Here is a 17,786-nt window from a genome sequence, read left to right as displayed (position 1 = left end):
GATTTTAGTTTTGGATTGGATTGAAAGATTAGAAGAAAAATTAAGATTTTAAACCTGAACGTTTCAACTTTTACTATTAATGTAAAGTATGCAGTTTATTCGTGCACAATTCAAATTTGTTAAAACTCTTGAATCATTGTCTGTATGAGACCACAGATTCACTGGGTAACCTACAAAGGGATGAAGAGGATGTGAGCCAAAATTTGCCTTTGGCAAACCTGGGTGCATGAATAAATTATTATTTTATTCTTATGTCAGGTCATTTATAAGACCCATCCCACATTTACATCCGTCTGTATGATGATTAATGTACGCTGTCCTTTTCAAATCAATCAATATACTGTTTCAACACAGTTATATCACATGTATTTTTAAATTTGATTTGGTAACACTGATGTGTCTCACCTTGGACAGCCATCAGACTCTCGGCTGATTCTCTTCCTCCAGAGAAGATACACTTGTAGAATCCTTCATCACGTTTGGAAACACTGGGGATGCTCAGGTTTCCTGCAGAGCTTCTTCTGATAAGGCGGCCATCTTTGTAGAAATCGGCTGAGAGGTTGGATGAGGTCGTCTTTCGTCTGCAGCGCAGAGTCACAGTCTCTCCCTCCACCACACTGATTGGACTCTCCAGGATCACAGGACCAGCTGAACAACATGGGGTTCATATTTTATATCACACAAAGATGAGTGCATGTAAAGATCTCATCTTAATACAAACATACCAGTAACATTGATGTGGATGATGTGGCTTCTCTTCCCCTAATCTAACCCAGAAGGCCTTGGATAGGCCCGTCCAGTGGGGGAGGGTTAGGTATAGGAAGAAATTCACATCCTCCTCCGTCTCCACTCTTAGGGACCTCCTAACCAGGGGGTCCCGGAGCGAGGAGGGCCCTCCTGTGCCTCAGCTCTCCCCTCTGGACTTTCCTCCACTCTCCCAACCAGCAGGTCCATCTACCACCCACCGTAACCTCCCTCGCCCTCCTCTCCTACCTACTCCTACCTGGCCTCCCTCCTCCTCCTCCCCCCTAACCCGAACCCGTGTCGTCCCCCTTCTTCCTCCCCTCGCTTGATTCCTCCTCCCCCTACTACCCCACCCTACCCATCCCCTAAACTTAACCTTAACCCTGCTCTCTCCTCCTCCTCCCCCCCTCTCTCTACCACCTTACCTCCCCCCTCCCCTAAACCTAACCTTAACCCTGCTCCCTCCTCCTCCTCCCCCCCTCTCTCCACTACCATACCTTCCTCATCCCCTAAGTCTAGCCCACCCCCCTCCTCTCCTCCTCCCACCACTTCCTCAGGTCTCTGTACGTTGGGGGGGTCGGCGGCGTCATCGGGGCCCAGCGGGGTGACTCAGCCCCCATTGCCCCGGACGGCGAGTGAAGGTTGAGATCCACCCACTCCCACAGAGTGCACTCGACCGTCTGGGTCCTCTGCCTGCCCCCCTGTCGCCCCCTCCTCCCCTCCCTCTTCACCCGCTTCACACACAGTCAATAACCGCACTGAACAGACACTGCCTTACAGTAACATTGTTCTGCCCTGCAGTAACACCATCTCATCCTCTCCACTTACAGACACACCACACAACCAGCAGAGGGAGCCAGAGCTGCTTGCTCTGAAGGGTGATGATGATGAAGAGAGTAACCAAAGCTGAAAACACCCCCAACATCTGAGATATCCACCTCTTATACCACCAGGGCCTTCGTGGCAGCACCTGGCTCCCCAAGTAGGCCGGACCACACACACACACACACACACACTCACAGAAAGATACAGGACTGGTCGCTGGAGGTCCGGAAGAAGACACTCATTATAGGTGACTCCAACCTCTCCCGGATCCCTCCTTTCACAGACCCACACATACAGGTAGACAGTTTAAGTAGACATTAAAAATAGTGAACTCAAGCAACACATCACAATCATAGTCCAAACTAAAGGGCATAATTACCTCTCTGTGAAGAGAAGTGTTGCCACATCCTGACATTGACATTGCTCAGGGTGAACATCGTATTTGTTCAATCACTTTATTCCTAAATAGATCAACAGTCCAAACTGAAAGGGGACTGAAAAGCTTGTTTTTCTTACATTTCTCGAGGGTATCACCTTTTTTAAATTATATCTTTGAAACTTCTTACTTCAGTTTGGTTTTTCTTTCATCTTTCTGCTCCTCAATCTCACCCTGTTGTTTAATAATGTCATTCTACTGGTCAAACGCTGCTTCTTGTCCATCAATTCTTCAACCATATTTAATATGGACTTCATGATCATGTCTCTCTCATTATCCTCGGAGTATTTCACATAACGCTCTCCATTCTGTTTTATCAAATCTTTTTCTAACACATGATGATTCTGGCTGTTCTGTCTCTGGATCTCTTGCTGATTTGCTTTACAGTGCTTTCTTTGGTCCTCCAGATCCTTTTTGTAATTCATTAATAAATTAATCAGCACCAGCAAATCTCTGTTTTTGTCCTCCATTTCTTTTAACTTTACATCAAGGCTGGCTTTTTTCTCATCCAAATCTTGGATGGTTGGGCTCTCTGCAAAGTCCTGCTGTGTTTTTGTCTTCTTTGCATTGAGCAAGTCAAGTTCTGTGTTACCTAAAGTTGATGTTGTGTCTGTCTTTGACTGCATACGTATGTTCCCTGTTGTTCCCTGTCCCCTGAAAATAGTTAAATGTGTGTAGTTCATAGAGACTTTGAGTGAAACACTTTAAGTCACTATGTTGCCTAGTAATGGCTTAAACTTCAGTCATATGTTCAGAGAGTCAACATGGAGTTCAGTGCTCTTAACATCAGGTCGTGTGAGTATGATTCTTTATCTGTTTCATAGATATTTCCGTATTACCCCATTGGTGACTTAAAATGCTCATGGCTACACAAAGCAAGGTGGCCAATCTCTTTCCAACACCTTGTTTGGTAGACAAAGTAATGTTCACAAAGGAAAACACATGCTAAATATTGTTCTGAGTCCAATGGTGGATACAACTTAAAGGTTAAAACAACCGTTTTATTCACAGTGAGAACCCATAAAGAAGATCTGATTTTTTATTCATTCAAAGCTTTTTCTTTTTTTTCTGTGACAAAAGTCAAAAACCTGCCACCTTAAAACCCTTCCCACTTGTGAACTCTTCTAGAACTATACGTACCGCTGTCAGCCGATCAGAATCAAGAACACTTTTCTCGAAGGTCCTGGGTTTACTTCAGATTCTGTTCAGACATTCAGTCCCCAGATGGTGAAACTCATCTTTTCGTAAAGAGAGTGAAATATTTGATCTAATTAGCATTAACATGTTAGCATGGTAATTTTGAATATATTAGCTTGCATTGTAATAGCATTTAGCTCAAAGCATTTGAGAGCTACTGCCGATACTGTCCACTCAAAAAGAAGTTTTTGTTGAACATGTTGAATATGAATCAGGATTGCTGATAAGAAGACCCTGAGAAAATACTGTTTGCATGAAAGAATAAACACCAGTACACTTCTTTAATGGCACAGTTATTTTCTGTCTTCTCATGTATGACATTTACAATCACGTTAGACTTAAAGTGTCAGACTCATTTCTTTATTTGGACTCGGTCAGCATGCTTCAGATGAAAGTGAAGCTGCAGCATCAAGGTGGTGTTTGACCACAGTTTCACACTCACGTAAATACACACAGCAGATGGAACATGTGGGTTTAACTGTCACTATATAATAACAGATAATACATCTGAAAATACAAGCCACAGCTCTTTAAAATATCTTTAAACATCAACACATGTAGGGCGCAAAGCATGAAAACCATTTCTACAATGCAAAATAAAATAAAAAGTGGTTTTTCACACATCAGGTTCAACCAAACGTCTCATGTGCTGCTCGTCCTTCATTCAGCCGTCACGTTGTGACCTGAAGACAGAAAGGGTTAACAGTTCTGAGCATACCACAGTTAATGTAAAAAAACACGGGTCGTATCATTCTGAGACGCATGACAGCTAAAGCTTGAACCGAAGCATGTAGGAAATATTGCCTTAAGTGGTGCTTTGGTTGAACATCAACGTCCAGTGACATAAACGTTTGAAAGCTGTAAATATGGGTCATGTTCTAACCTCTGCTGTCCATCCTACCAGACATGAATGTCAGTAATGTCCTGAGTCTTACCTACTTGATCAAAGAATAGAGGGGTTCCTGTGTCAAAGGTCGGTTGGTACCAGCTGAGTGAACTGTCGCCGTCATGGTTCTGGATACTCCTTGCTCTGTTTTGAGTATAGATTGAATTATCCCACAGTGTCACCAAAATACTTACTAGAACACTTGAACATCAGGCACCATTTAGTTTACGTTTTTATTACAATAAGTCTCACCCAGTTGTTGAGTGTCACTTGGGTCACCCAAAGTGGAGTTTATTCTAAGCTACGGTTATAGCCTCCTTGTTTAAACTTGAAACGTTTCACCTTATTTAACACATTTTTGATTTGATTTTGATGAACTGAAAGGAATTCTTTGCTTTAACCTTTCTGATCTTTTGCTATTCTGTTATTTTGGGTTCTTGGAGGCTTAGCTTTGAATCCTATTTGTTAAAACTTTCTTAAATCCTGCTACCCCCAATGTGTGTGATTTATTATTCATCAACAGATGCAAATATAGAAAGACACTGAAACAAACTGTGCACAGTGTTATTTGACTTGTGATATCTTCATGTCCTTATACAGAAGAAGAACAAACATCTGTTGAACATTCACCAACATGTGAAATAAATATGTGGAACCTCTCAAACAGGAAGTGCTGCCATTTTCTTTGATCTGCTCATTTCAAAACATTTCTATGGATTGGATTCTTTTAGCTGATTAAAAATATTTTCATTGGTTTGCACAACATGCACTGAATATAAGTGGATCATCATTACATGTAATGAACAAGGTGCACTATAATAAGGAAGACAGCAGCTGAGTAGCTGAATGAAGCATTATGGGATGCTCTTCATTTCTGGCAACAAAACAAGACTTTCGAGAAAATGTCTGTCTTTGTCGTTCATCCAGTCGTATCCTTTATTTCAGTATCTCCATCTCGATTTGAGTGCACATGAGGTGTTGTTGTTTACCTGTGGGTTTACCTCGGAGTTCCCCACAGTGGAGCTGTCCCAGCAGCACCAACAGCAAAGCCATCATTACTACAGGGAGAATGTTTCTCAAGATGATGAACGGAAGATCTGAGGACGCATGAATCTCTTGGTGTGACTCTGCAAAGAAGACAGAAATAGAAATAATGCACGCCTTCTCGTGGTGTAAAGTTCGAGCACAATTCTCTTGAATCATTGTCAATATGAGACCACAGATTCACTGGGTAAACTATAAAGGGATGAAGAGGATGTAAGCCAAAAATTAGCCTTCTGCTAACTTGGGTACATGAATTAATTCATATTTTATTTTTGTGTCAGGTCATTTATAAGACCCATCCCACATGGAAGTACATTTACATCCGTCTGTATTATGATTAATGTACGCTGTCCTTTTCAAATCAATCAATATACTGTTTCAACACGTAGTTATATCACATGTATTTTTCAATTTGATTTGGTAACACTGATGTGTCTCACCTTGGACAGCCATCAGACTCTCGGCTGATTCTCTTCCTCCAGAGATACACTTGTAGAATCCTTCATCATGTTTGTAAACACTGGGGATGCTCATGTTTTCTGTAGAGCTTGTTCTGATAAGGTGGCCATCTTTGTAGAAATCAGCTGAGAGATTGGTAGAGGTCGTCTTGCGTCTGCAGCGCAGAGTCACAGCCTCTCCCTCCACCACACTGATGGGACTCTCCAGGATCACAGGACCAGCTGAACAACATGTGGTTCATATTTTATATCACACAAAGATGAGTGCATGTAAAGATCTCGTCTTAATGCAAACATACCAGTAACAGTGATATGGATGATGTCGCTTCTCTTCCCATCTCTGGACTCACACCAGTATTGCCCACTGTCCTCTGGAAAAATATTAGGAATAGTGCAGGATGACCTTTTTGATGTCACTGTAGTGTTACATTCTACTAATTCCCCTTTGGACTGATGTACAATTTTCAATCCAGTCGAGTCATGAGAGCCCTCACAATGGAAGATCAGAGACTCGTATTCAAAGAACTGCAGTCTGTTTGGTTCAAGACGGAGAATCAGTGAATCTGAAACAAACCAAAGAAAGACATGTTCTCTTATTTCACCAGAAAGTACCAATTGAAGTTAAAATACAATTAAGCATCAACCTGGTACTTACCAGCGTCCTGAACATGTGCACACAGCAGGAATAACACGTGGACCACTGGAATAAGAAAAGAGAAGAGCTCCACATTGAGTGAGACGTGTTTTAACAGTCGTATATTCAACTGATTCTTACAGCTCCTAAAGCTGCCTTTGATGTTTGACTTTTACATTTTTTTCTTTCAGGCCAAAAACCTCATATAAATATTTTGAACCTGAAAGTCTTTCCAAGCCCCAAGAGCATCCTCTGCATTAAACCATCATTTCCATCCTAACCTTGAACGACTGCACTCTTTAGTTTTAACCAATCGTACTCACAGAGTTTGATGCAGAGCGCGCCGACCTCCATGTTGACTGTCTGAACACCAAGCTGAACTGAAGTGTAACTGAGGAGGGGCTTCTTCCTGTGTAGCCTATTCATGCTGCTCATGTTCCCCTAAGTTTGACACTTACATTTTTTTCAAAATGAACTTCACACTGACTGAGCTGCTGTGGTGGTGGTAAAGCCACAGTTGATAGATTAGCGTCATTGGGCGGAGCCAAAGAACGAAGCGGACTGCTATGATGTGAAAACATTGATACAAACACGTAAAGTCAGACAGTTTGAAATAAAAATGTCAGCTGTTAAAAATATAAACACAAGATATCTGCAGACACACCTGCAGGCTGAAAGTATAAGCCCTCATCTTTCGGTCACTTTAATCATTTGATGGTCAGGTGTTGCTGCTGTGAGCTGGAAACAACCTGCAATAGAACCGTCCACACAGTTTTACAGCAACAATATGGACAACTTTCAGCGTTTTCCAAGTCCTGCTGGGACACATGTCCTCTAATTCTTGATATATTCTACAGCTGATAGTACGCCAACTTTGTAATTGTCTTTAAGCAACAATATGTTGTAATTTGTGCTGCTCCTCCCCCTCATGGCCAACGTGCATTTGTTTGACAATCAGAGGCCGGAGAAGTCGACAAAGACTTTGCGAGAAGCTACAGAACCACGCGGACTAATGAGGTTCAGTTATATTACAGGAACCCTCAGTTTGGGGCTGACTGAAAACACGGGAGACAAATGACGGGAGGAGACTAGGAGGTACTCATATTTATTCACAACAAAGTGAATGAGTTGATTAAAGAAACATTGTGAGGATGTGGGCGTCAGTTAATCGACGTTCTAAGGGTGAGGTTAGATCAGTGTGGTGAGACCAGCAGCCCGGATGAAGCAGCTATAACGAGCTCAGAGCTTCACTTCCGGCTCATATCTGCATAAAATATCGACCTATAATACAAACATTTGTGATGGTAACATGAACATTTAAACTGTAATATTCCACTGAATGTTTTTATATCAACAGCAATGCAAAATACGTCTGTCTCTCTGTAACAACAGTTCACATTTTTATTAAAGGTGTGTGATGGAAGTTTCTTTTGTGTCTTCTTTTCATGCAGTGTGGTCATTGTACAGCAGGGGGAACTCATTGTTAGTGTTGTACCAACATTAACCCATTAATTACCAGCTATACTAAATTAGGTTTGTTCAGGAATAGTGTCTCAGATTTGACTCTGTAAAGCATGAAAACCATTTCTAAAATGCAAAATAAAATAAAAAGTGTTTTTTCACACATCAGGTTCAACCAAACATCTCATGTGCTGCTCGTCCTTCATTCAGCAGTCACACTGCGACCTGAAGACAGAAAGGGTTAACAGTTCTGAGCATACCACATTTATATGAAACACGGGTCGTATCATTCTGAGAAGCATGACAGCTAAAGTTTGAACTGAAGCATGTCGGAAATGCTGCCTTAAGAGGTGCTTTGGTTGAACATCAACGTCCAGTGACGTTTGAAAGCTGTAAATATGGGTCATGTTCTAACCTCTGCTGTCCATCCTACCAGATATGAATGTCAGTAATGTCCTGAGACTTACCTACTGGATTAAAGAATAGAGGGGTTCCTGTGTCAAAGGTCGGTTGGTCCCAGCTGAGTGAACTGTCGCCGTCATGATTCTGGATACTTCTTGCTCTGTTTTGAGTATAGATTGAATTATTCCACAGTGTTGTCAAAGTAATTACTTACTTACTAGATCACTTGAACATCAGGGACCATTTAGTTTATGTTTTTATTACAATAAGTCTCACCCAGTTGTTGAGTGTCACTTGGGTCACCCAAAGTGGAGTTTAGTCTAAGCTACAGTTATGGCGTCTTTGTTTAAGCTTGAAACATTTCACCTTATTCACACATTTTATAAAGTATTTGAACATTTTGATGAAATGAAAGGAATTCTTTGCTTTAACCTTTCTGATTGTTTGCTATCCTGTTATTTTGGGTTCTACGAGGCTTAGGTTTGAATCCTATTTGTTAAAACTTTCCTAAATCCTGCTACCTCTAATGTGTGTGATTTACTATTCATCAATATGCAGATGACGCCCTGTTCTATGTCTGTTAACTGTATTAAACCATTAGGCATTAAATCCAAGCTTGGATATTTGACTTTTTAAGTTACAATAATCAATAATAATAACTTTATTTGTAGTTTATAAAGTGCTGTGTTATGCATATTCTCAGTGTATGAATCTGTCGTGTACTTTTCACTTCTCTGTAGACTTTATCAGAGAATATGTCTGCAGGTGAATTCACCTTGACGACTACTTTAAATCTCATATACAGTGAAGAACTTCACCATTATGTTTAAAAAGATAAAATAACCCTACCTAAAGTCTTCAACATAATTTTAGATCATTTATGTATTGTATGTATCTTGTATTTCCCTCAGGGATTAATAAAGGATATCAAGGAGTTTAATATCAAGACATAGGATGGAGAATCGTGAATGTGAAATGAACCGTGACAGGATAAACTGTCAAGTGAGGTACCTTTCTTTGTTCTGTCTTTTGTAATCGCAGCATACATCGCTTGGTCACTTGATGCATCTGCTGCCACTCGACGGGCCTCAACAGTGACTTAAAATACAAATGTGTGGTAAGAATCCACACCGATACAGTACACAGGCATCAAATATATATATATATTAAATAATTTGTCTTTTTCTAATGAGGACTGAAGGACAACAGATTTACCTTTTCACACTTCAAAGGACATTTGCTCTGACTATCGTCGATAAAACGAGCAGGCTGCTTTTTAAAAAATCTATCACTCCTTTCTTTTAAGCGCAAGTTTATCTGAACATGCTAATGGTACCGATTCTTACCTGTTTGAATCTCAGTTGTACCTGACTGAGGTGCCAGTGTGGACAAGCACAGCAACACTGCAGTGCATGAAATTAAAAAAACACTATGAACAGGGAACCAGGAAGACATTGAGACATGATGAAACAATAACGCCACTTCCTGTTTTAAGGATTTTCAGTGGTCTTGGTTTCTTCTTGTTTTGTTTTTTTCACCACAGATATTCGTCAAATGCAGCTATAAATTAAAAAGGTGGTTATAACCAACCATTCATGAAATAAGTTCTGTTTTGGATGTTTGCATCATCAGGGTTTAACTATACTCGCCTGATAAAAATTTGAAAATGGTGCTGGCGTTCTCAGCCAGAAGACGCGGAGGCGACACATAAGGAGGGGTCTGTGGGGAAATATTTTCAAGCCGAACCACAAACCATGTATCGCATTAGCAGCAGAAATCCACACCTCGTGGACACTTCAGTCATATGTTCAGAGAGTCAACATGGAGGTTTGTGCTCTTAACATCAGGCTGTGTGAGTATGATTCTTTATCTGTTTCATAGATATTTCTGTACCTGTTTTTATGAGATCTAACGTACAACTCTTCTTTTTTCCAGTGATCTGTGTGTTATTCCTGCTGGGTGCACATGTTCAAGATGTGGGTATGTACCGTTAAGTTTTTTTTTGATATTTATTAAATTTTTATTAATATTATTGTTCAAATGCTTCATTTTGTATTTTGAATGACATAAGGGAACATGTCTTTCTTTGGTTTGTTTCAGATTCACTGATTCTCCGTCTTGAACCAAACAGACTGCAGTTCTTTGAATATGAGTCTCTGATCTTCCATTGTGAGGGCTCTCATGACTCGACTGGATTGAAAGATGTACATCGGTCCAAAGGGGAATTACTCAGATGTAGAACTACAGTGACACCAAAAAGGTCATCCTGCACTATTCCTAATATTTTTCCAGAGGACAGTGGGCAATACTGGTGTGAGTCCAGAGACGGGAAGCGAAGCGACATCATCCACATCAATGTTACTGGTATGTTTGCATTAAGACGAGATCTTTACATGCACTCATCTTTGTGTGATATAAAATATGAACCCCATGTTGTTCAGATGGTCCTGTGATCCTGGAGAGTCCAATCAGTGTGGTGGAGGGAGAGACTGTGACTCTGCGCTGCAGACGCAAGACGACCTCTACCAATCTCTCAGCTGATTTCTATAAAGATGGCCACAATAATAGTAGAAGTTCTACAGGAAACCTGAGCATCCCCAGTGTTTCCAAACGTGATGAAGGATTCTACAAGTGTATCTCTGGAGGAAGAGAATCAGCCGAGAGTCTGATGGCTGTCCAAGGTGAGACACATCAGTGTTACCAAATCAAATTTAAAAATATGTGTGATATAACTATGTGTTGAAACAGTATATTGATTGATTTGAAAAGGACAGTGTACATTAATCAACATACAGACGGATGTAAATGTACTTCCATGTGGGATGGGTCTTATAAATGACCTGACACGAAAATAAAATATGGATTAATTCATGTATCCAAGTTAGCCAAAGGCTCATTTTTGGCTCACATCCTCTTCATCCCTTTGTAGGTTACCCAGTGAATCTGTGGTCTTATACTGACAATGATTCAAGAGAATTGTTCTCGAACTTTACACCACGAGAAGGCGTGCATTATTTCTATTTCTGTCTTCTTTGCAGAGTCACACCAAGAGATTCATGAGTCCTCAGATCTTCTGTTGATCATCTTCAGAAACATTCTCCCTGTAGTAATGATGGCTTTGCTGCTGCTGGGACGGCTCCACTGTGGGATAACTCCGAGGTAAACCCACAGGTAAACAACAGCACCTCGTGCACTCAAATCGAGATGGAGATAGTGAAATAAAGGTTACGACGGGATGAACGACAAAAACAGACATTTTCTTTAAAGTCTTGTTTGGTTGCCAGAAATGAAGAGCATCCCATAATGCTTCATTCAGCTACTCAGCTGCAATCTTCCTTGTTACAGTGCACCTTGTTCATTACATGTAATGATGATCCACTTATATTCAGTGCATGTTGTGCAAACCAATGAAAACATTTTTAATCAGCTAAAAGAATCCAATCCATAGAAATGTTTTGAAATGAGCAGATCAAAGAAAATGGCAGCACTTCCTGTTTGACAGGTTTCACATATTTAATTCACATGTTGATAAATGTTCAACAGATGTTCATTCTTCTTCTGTATAAGGACCTGAAGATATCACAAGTCAAATAACATTGTGCACAGTTTGTTTCAGTGTCTTTCTATATTTAATATTCACATCTGAGAGCACGTCTTCTCTAACCCTGACCCACGAGCCGCAACTCATCTCAGCGTTATTTATAGAGCACCTGTCATACGTAAAGTCTGTGAGCCCATAATGTTTGTGTGAACACCGTCACTGTTACAAAAGGACCCAAGATTAAAATTGTCTATAAAACCCACATCATGTGCTGCGCAAGCAATCAGCAGGTGCAGCGCGGAGCTTCACTTCCTGCTCATATATGAATAAAATATCGACCTATTATACGAACATTTGTGATGGTAACATGAACATTTAAACTGTAATATTCCACTGAATGTTTTTATATCAACAACAATGCAAAACATGTCTGTCTCTCTGTAACAGCAGTTCACATTTTTATTAAAGATGTGTGATGGAAGTTTCTTGTGTGTCTTCTTTTCATGCAGTGTGGTCATTGTAGAGCAGGGGGAACTCATTGTTAGTGTTGTATCAACATTAACCCATTAATTACCAGCTATACTAAATTAGGTTTGTTCAGGAATAGTGTCTCAGATTTCTTTATGTTGGAGGTAGAAACTCAAAAATGGCATTGGTGACTTAAAATGCTCGTGGCTACACAAAGCAAGGTGACCAATCTCTTTCCAACACCTTGTTTGGTAGACAAAGTAATGTTTACAAAGGAAAACACATGCTAAATATTGTTCTGAGTCCAATGGTGGATACAATTTAAAGGTTAAAACAACCGTTTTATTCACAGTGAGAACCCATAAAGAAGATCTGATTTTTAATTCATTCAAAGCTTTTTCTTTTGTTTCTGTGACAAAAAGTAAAAAACCTGCCACCTTCAACCACTTCCCACTTGTGAACTCTTCTAGAACTATACGTACCGCTGCCAGCCGATCAGAATCAAGAACTCTTTTCTCGAAGTTCCTGGGTTTACTTCAGATTCCGTAGAGACAGTGAAATACTTGATCTAATTAGCGTTAGCATGTTAGCATGGTAATTTTGAACATATTAGCTTGCATTGTAATAGCATTCAGCTCAAAGCATTTGAGAGCTACTACCGTTACTGTCCACTCAAAAAGACGTTTTTGTTGAACATGTTGAATATGAATCAGGATTGCTGATAAGAAGATCCTGAGAAAATACTGTTTGCATGAAAGAATAAACACCAGTACACTTCTTTAATGGCACAGTTATTTTCTTTCTTCTCATGTATGACATTTACAACCACGTTAGACTTAAAGTGTCAGACTCATTTCTTTATTTGGACACAATCAGCGTGCTTCAGATGAAAGTGAAGCTGCAGCATCAAGGTGGTGGTTGACCACAGTTTCACACTCACGAAAATACACACAGCAGATGGAACATGTGGGTTTAACTGTCACTATATAATAACAGATAATACATCTGAAAATACAAACCACATCTCTTTAATATATCTTTAAACATCAACACATGTAGGGCGCAAAGCATGAAAACCATTTCTACAATGCAAAATAAAATAAAAAGTGTTTTTTCACACATCAGGTTCAACCAAACATCTCATGTGCTGCTCGTCCTTCATTCAGCCGTCACGCTGCGACCTGAAGACAGAAAGGGTTAACAGTTCTGAGCATACCACAGTTAATGTAAAAAAACACGGGTCGTATCATTCTGAGAAGCATGACAGCTAAAGTTTGAACAGAAGCATGTAGGAAATGTTGCCTTAAGTGGTGCTTTGGTTCAACATCAACGTCCAGTGAGATAAACGTTTGAAAGCTGTAAATATGGGTCATGTTCTAAGTTCTGCTGTCCATCCTACCAGATATGAATGTCAGTAATGTCCTGAGTCTTATCTACTTGATCAAAGAATAGAGAGGTTCCTGTGTCAAAGGTCGGTTGGTACCTGCTGAGTGAACTGTCGCCGTCATTACTCTGGATACTCCTTGCTCTGTTTTGAGTTTATTTTTAATCATTCCACAGTGTTGCCAAAATACTTACTAGAACACTTTAACATCAGGCACCATTTAGTTTATGTTTTTATTACAATAAGTCTCACCCAGTTATTGAGTGTCACTTGGGTCACCCAAAGTGAAGTTCATTCTAAGCTACGGTTATAGCCTCCTTGTTTAAGCTTGAAACGTTTCACCTTATTTAGCACATTTTATAAAGTATTTGACTATTTTTAAGAAATGAAAGGAATTCTTTGCTTTAACCTTTCTGATCGTTTGCTATCCTGTTATTTTGGGTTCTACGAGGCTTAGGTTTGAATCCTATTTGTTAAAACTTTCCTATATCCTGCTACCTCTCGTGTGCGATTTATTATTCATCAATATGCAGATGACGCCACCATGATGAGACATGGTGAAACAATAGCGCCACTTCCTGGTTTAAAAATATGCAATTTGCAACTAGGACTGGCGGCCGACGATCTCCTTGGTGTGTCAGGGCCTTTAGAATCCATAAGCTGTGTTCAAGACCCCACTGTTATTAACTGGCCCATTCATCCATTAAATACATTAAACAAACGTAAAATGCAAACATTCCACGGGGACTGTGATCCATCAATCACTATAAGCGCCTCTCGTTAGTGAAATGTGTTTGTACCTTTGTTCCAAATATATTTGCCGAAATGAAGAAGTCCAACCAGCAACAACAGAATCGATAAAACAGTCATAACTATCCATGGGGTAGATGAGACATTCTCTCCCTGGATTTCTGGAATGTAATCACAAAGTAATGAAGTAAACAATGACAGAGGATTTTAGGTTTAGATGGATTGACAGATTAGAAGAAAAACTACGATTTTAAACCTGAACGTTTCAACTTTTAATATTAATGTAAAGTATGCAGTTTAATCGTGCACAATTCAAGTTTGTTAAAACTCTTGAATCATTGTCTGTATGAGACCACAGATTCACTGGGTAACCTACAAATGGATGAAGAGGATGTAAGCCAAAAATTAACCTTCTGCTAACTTGGGTACATGAATAAATTCATATTTTATTTTCGTGTCAGGTCATTTATAAGACCCATCTCACATGGAAGTACATTTACATCCGTCTGTATGTTGATTAATGTACGCTGTCCTTTTCAAATCAATCAATATACTGTTTCAACACATAGTTATATCACATGTATTTTTAAATTTGATTTGGTAACACTGATGTGTCTCACCTTGGACAGCCATCAGACTCTCGGCTGATTCTCTTCCTCCAGAGATACACTTGTAGAATCCTTCATCACATTTGGAAACACTGGGGATGCTCATGTTTCCTGCAGAGCTTGTTCTGATAAGGTGGCCATCTTTGTAGAAATCAGCTGAGAGATTGGATGAAGTCGTCTTGTGTCTGCAGCGCAGAGTCACAGTCTCTCCCTCCACCACACTGATTGGACTCTCCAGGATCACAGGACCATCTGAACAACATGGGGTTCATATTTTATATCACACAAAGATGAGTGCATGTAAAGATCTCGTCTTAATGCAAACATACCAGTAACATTGATGTGGATGATGTCGCTTCTCTTCCCATCTCTGGACTCACACCAGTATTGCCCACTGTCCCATGGAAAAATATTAGGAATAGTACAGGATGACCTTTTTGATGTCACTGTAGTGTTACATTTGACTAATTCCCCTTTGGACTGATGTACAATTTTCAATCCAGTCGAGTCATAAGAGCCCTCACAATGGAAGATCAGAGACTCGTATTCAAAGAACTGCAGTCTGTTTGGTTCAAGATGGAGAATCAGTGAATCTGAAACAAACCAAAGAAAGACATGTTCTCTTATTTCACCAGAAAGTACCAACTGAAGTAAAAATACAACTAAGCATCAACCTGGTACTTACCAACGTCCTGGACATGTGCACACAGCAGGAATAACACGTGGACCACTGGAATAAGAAAAGAGAAGAGCTCCACATTGAGTGAGACGTGTTTTAACAGTCGTATATTCAACTGATTCTTACAGCTCCTAAAGCTGCCTTTGATGTTTGACTTTTACATTTTTATCTTTCAGGCCAAAAACCTCATATAAATATTTTGAACCTGAAAGTCTTTCCAAGCCCCAAGAGCATCCTCTGCATTAAACCATCATTTCCATCCTAACCTTGAACGACTACACTCTTTAGTTTTAACCAATCGTACTCACAGAGTTTGATGCAGAGCGCGCCGACCTCCATGTTGACTGTCTGAACACCAAGCTGAACTGAAGTGTAACTGAGGAGGGGCTTCTTCCTGTGTAGCCTATTCATGCTTCTCATGTAACCCTAAGTTTGACACTTGGATTTTTTTCAAAATACTTCACACTGACTGAGCTGCTGTGGTGGTGGTAAAGCCTCAGTTGATAGATTAGCGTCATTGGGCGGAGCCAAAGAACAAAGCGGACTGCTATGATGTGAAAACATTGATATAAACACATAAAGTCAGACAGTTTGAAATAAAAATGTCAGCTGTTAAAAATGAAACACAAGATATCTGCAGACACACCTGCAAGGCAGTGTCAGAGCTGAAACTATAAGCCCTCATTCTTCGGTCACTTTAATCATTTGATGGTCAGGTGTTGCTGCTGTGAGCTGGAAACAACCTGCAATAGAACCGTCCACACAGTTTAAAGCATCAATATGGACGACTTTCAGCGTTTTCCAAGTCCTGCTGGGACACATGTCCTCTAATTCTTGATATATTCTACAGCTGATAGTAAGCCAACTTTGTAATTGTCTTTAAGCAACAATATGTTGGAATTTGTGCTGCTCCTCCCCCTCATGGCCAACGTGCATTTGTTTGACAATCAGAGGCCGGAGAAGTCGACAAAGACTTTGCGGACTGATGAGGTTCAGTTATATTACAGGAACCCTTAGTTTGGGGCTGACTGAAAACACGGGAGACAAATGACAGGAGGAGACGAGGAGGTACTCACAAAAGTGTGTTATATTTATTCACAACAAAGTGAATGCGTCGATTAAAGAAGGATTGTGAGGATGTGGACGTCAGCTAATAGACCTTGTAAGGGTGTATGCATGAGTGAAGGTATGGTGAGCGAGGTGTGCTGTGGAAAGTCAAACAAAAGGAAAGAGCAGCATGGTTGAACTGGGGGAACAGTCTTTAGTCAAAATAGTCATGCTGTTTGAGGTTAGGTCAGTGTGGTGAGACCAGCAGCCCAAATGAAGCAGCTATAACGGGCTCTGATGTCCTCCCAGATCGCTGTAACATGAGACTGTCTTCATCATCGACTCAAATGTACCAAACTGTGTTCTCATTATAAATATCACTGAGAATACGTAGAAGTTTGACTGTTTGAGCTTTGTTTCACTTCTGCATTCACCTGCTGATTATAATCATTTGAAAAATCTTGTTTGAAACCAGAGAGATGTAGGAAGTGATGTAAGGTTGAATATCTAAATAATGTGTTATAGTAGACATTTGGAATGTGTTGTAATCTCAAATTTCAATAACTGAATAAAACAGCTAAATGTGTAAATGTTGGTCATGAATGAGAGTTTAACCCTAACCCTAAACATGCTAGGGGTAGCAGTTTGGGCCATTACCCCCTTTCCCTAACCCCCCCTCCCCCCTAACCCTAACCCTTCGTCGCACCCCCTCTCCTCCCCTCCCTCCTCCTCTCTCTACCACCTTACCTCCCCACTCCCCTAAACCTAACCTTAACCCTGCTCCCTCCTCCTCCTCCCCCCTCTCTCCACTACCATACCTTCCTCATCCCCTAAGTCTAGCCCACCCCCCTCCTCTCCTCCTCCCACCACTTCCTCAGGTCTCTGTACGTTGGGGGGGGTCGGCGACGGCATCGGGGCCCGGCGGGGTGACTCAGCCCCCATTGCCCCGGACGGCGAATGAAGGTTGAGATCCATCCACTCCCACAGAGTGCACTCGACCGTCTGGGTCCTCTGCCTGCCCCCCTGTCGCCCCCTCCTCCCCTCCCTCTTCACCCCCTTCACACACAGTCAATAACTGCACTGAACAGACACCGCCTTACAGTAACATTGTTCTACCCTGCAGTAACACCATCTCATCCTCTCCACTTACAGACACACCACACAACCAGCAGAGGGAGCCAGAGCTGCTTGCTCTGAAGGGTGATGATGATGAAGAGAGTAA

The 17,786-nt window shown here is 40.8% G+C and overlaps 1 protein-coding gene and 2 long non-coding RNA genes across 3 annotated transcripts; 1 reads left to right on the top strand and 2 right to left on the bottom strand.

Annotated features, from left to right (window-relative positions):
* Positions 1-332: 332 nt before the first annotated feature.
* Positions 333-15,945, bottom strand: LOC136177503 (Fc receptor-like protein 5). The gene is made up of 7 exons (XM_065950902.1): positions 15,826-15,945; positions 15,524-15,568; positions 15,168-15,431; positions 5,573-5,812; positions 5,078-5,146; positions 406-648; positions 333-340 (listed from the first exon to the last, which is right to left on the bottom strand). Exons 1-7 carry the CDS (start codon positions 15,935-15,937, stop codon positions 333-335), a joined length of 981 nt encoding a protein of 326 aa, XP_065806974.1. The 5' UTR covers positions 15,938-15,945.
* On the bottom strand, positions 5,896-6,645 carry LOC136177473 (uncharacterized). The gene is made up of 3 exons (XR_010665088.1): positions 6,548-6,645; positions 6,246-6,290; positions 5,896-6,153 (listed from the first exon to the last, which is right to left on the bottom strand). It is a non-coding gene; the product is annotated as an uncharacterized lncRNA (long non-coding RNA).
* Positions 9,883-10,442, top strand: LOC136177344 (uncharacterized). Its single transcript, XR_010664977.1, has 3 exons — positions 9,883-9,939; positions 10,023-10,067; positions 10,188-10,442. It is a non-coding gene; the product is annotated as an uncharacterized lncRNA (long non-coding RNA).
* Positions 15,946-17,786: the final 1,841 nt, after the last annotated feature.

Source organism: Labrus bergylta, chromosome 22 (assembly GCF_963930695.1).
Source record: "Labrus bergylta chromosome 22, fLabBer1.1, whole genome shotgun sequence".
Classification (NCBI taxonomy): Eukaryota; Metazoa; Chordata; class Actinopteri; order Labriformes; family Labridae; genus Labrus; species Labrus bergylta.
This window is presented reverse-complemented; position numbering and strand designations above follow the sequence as displayed.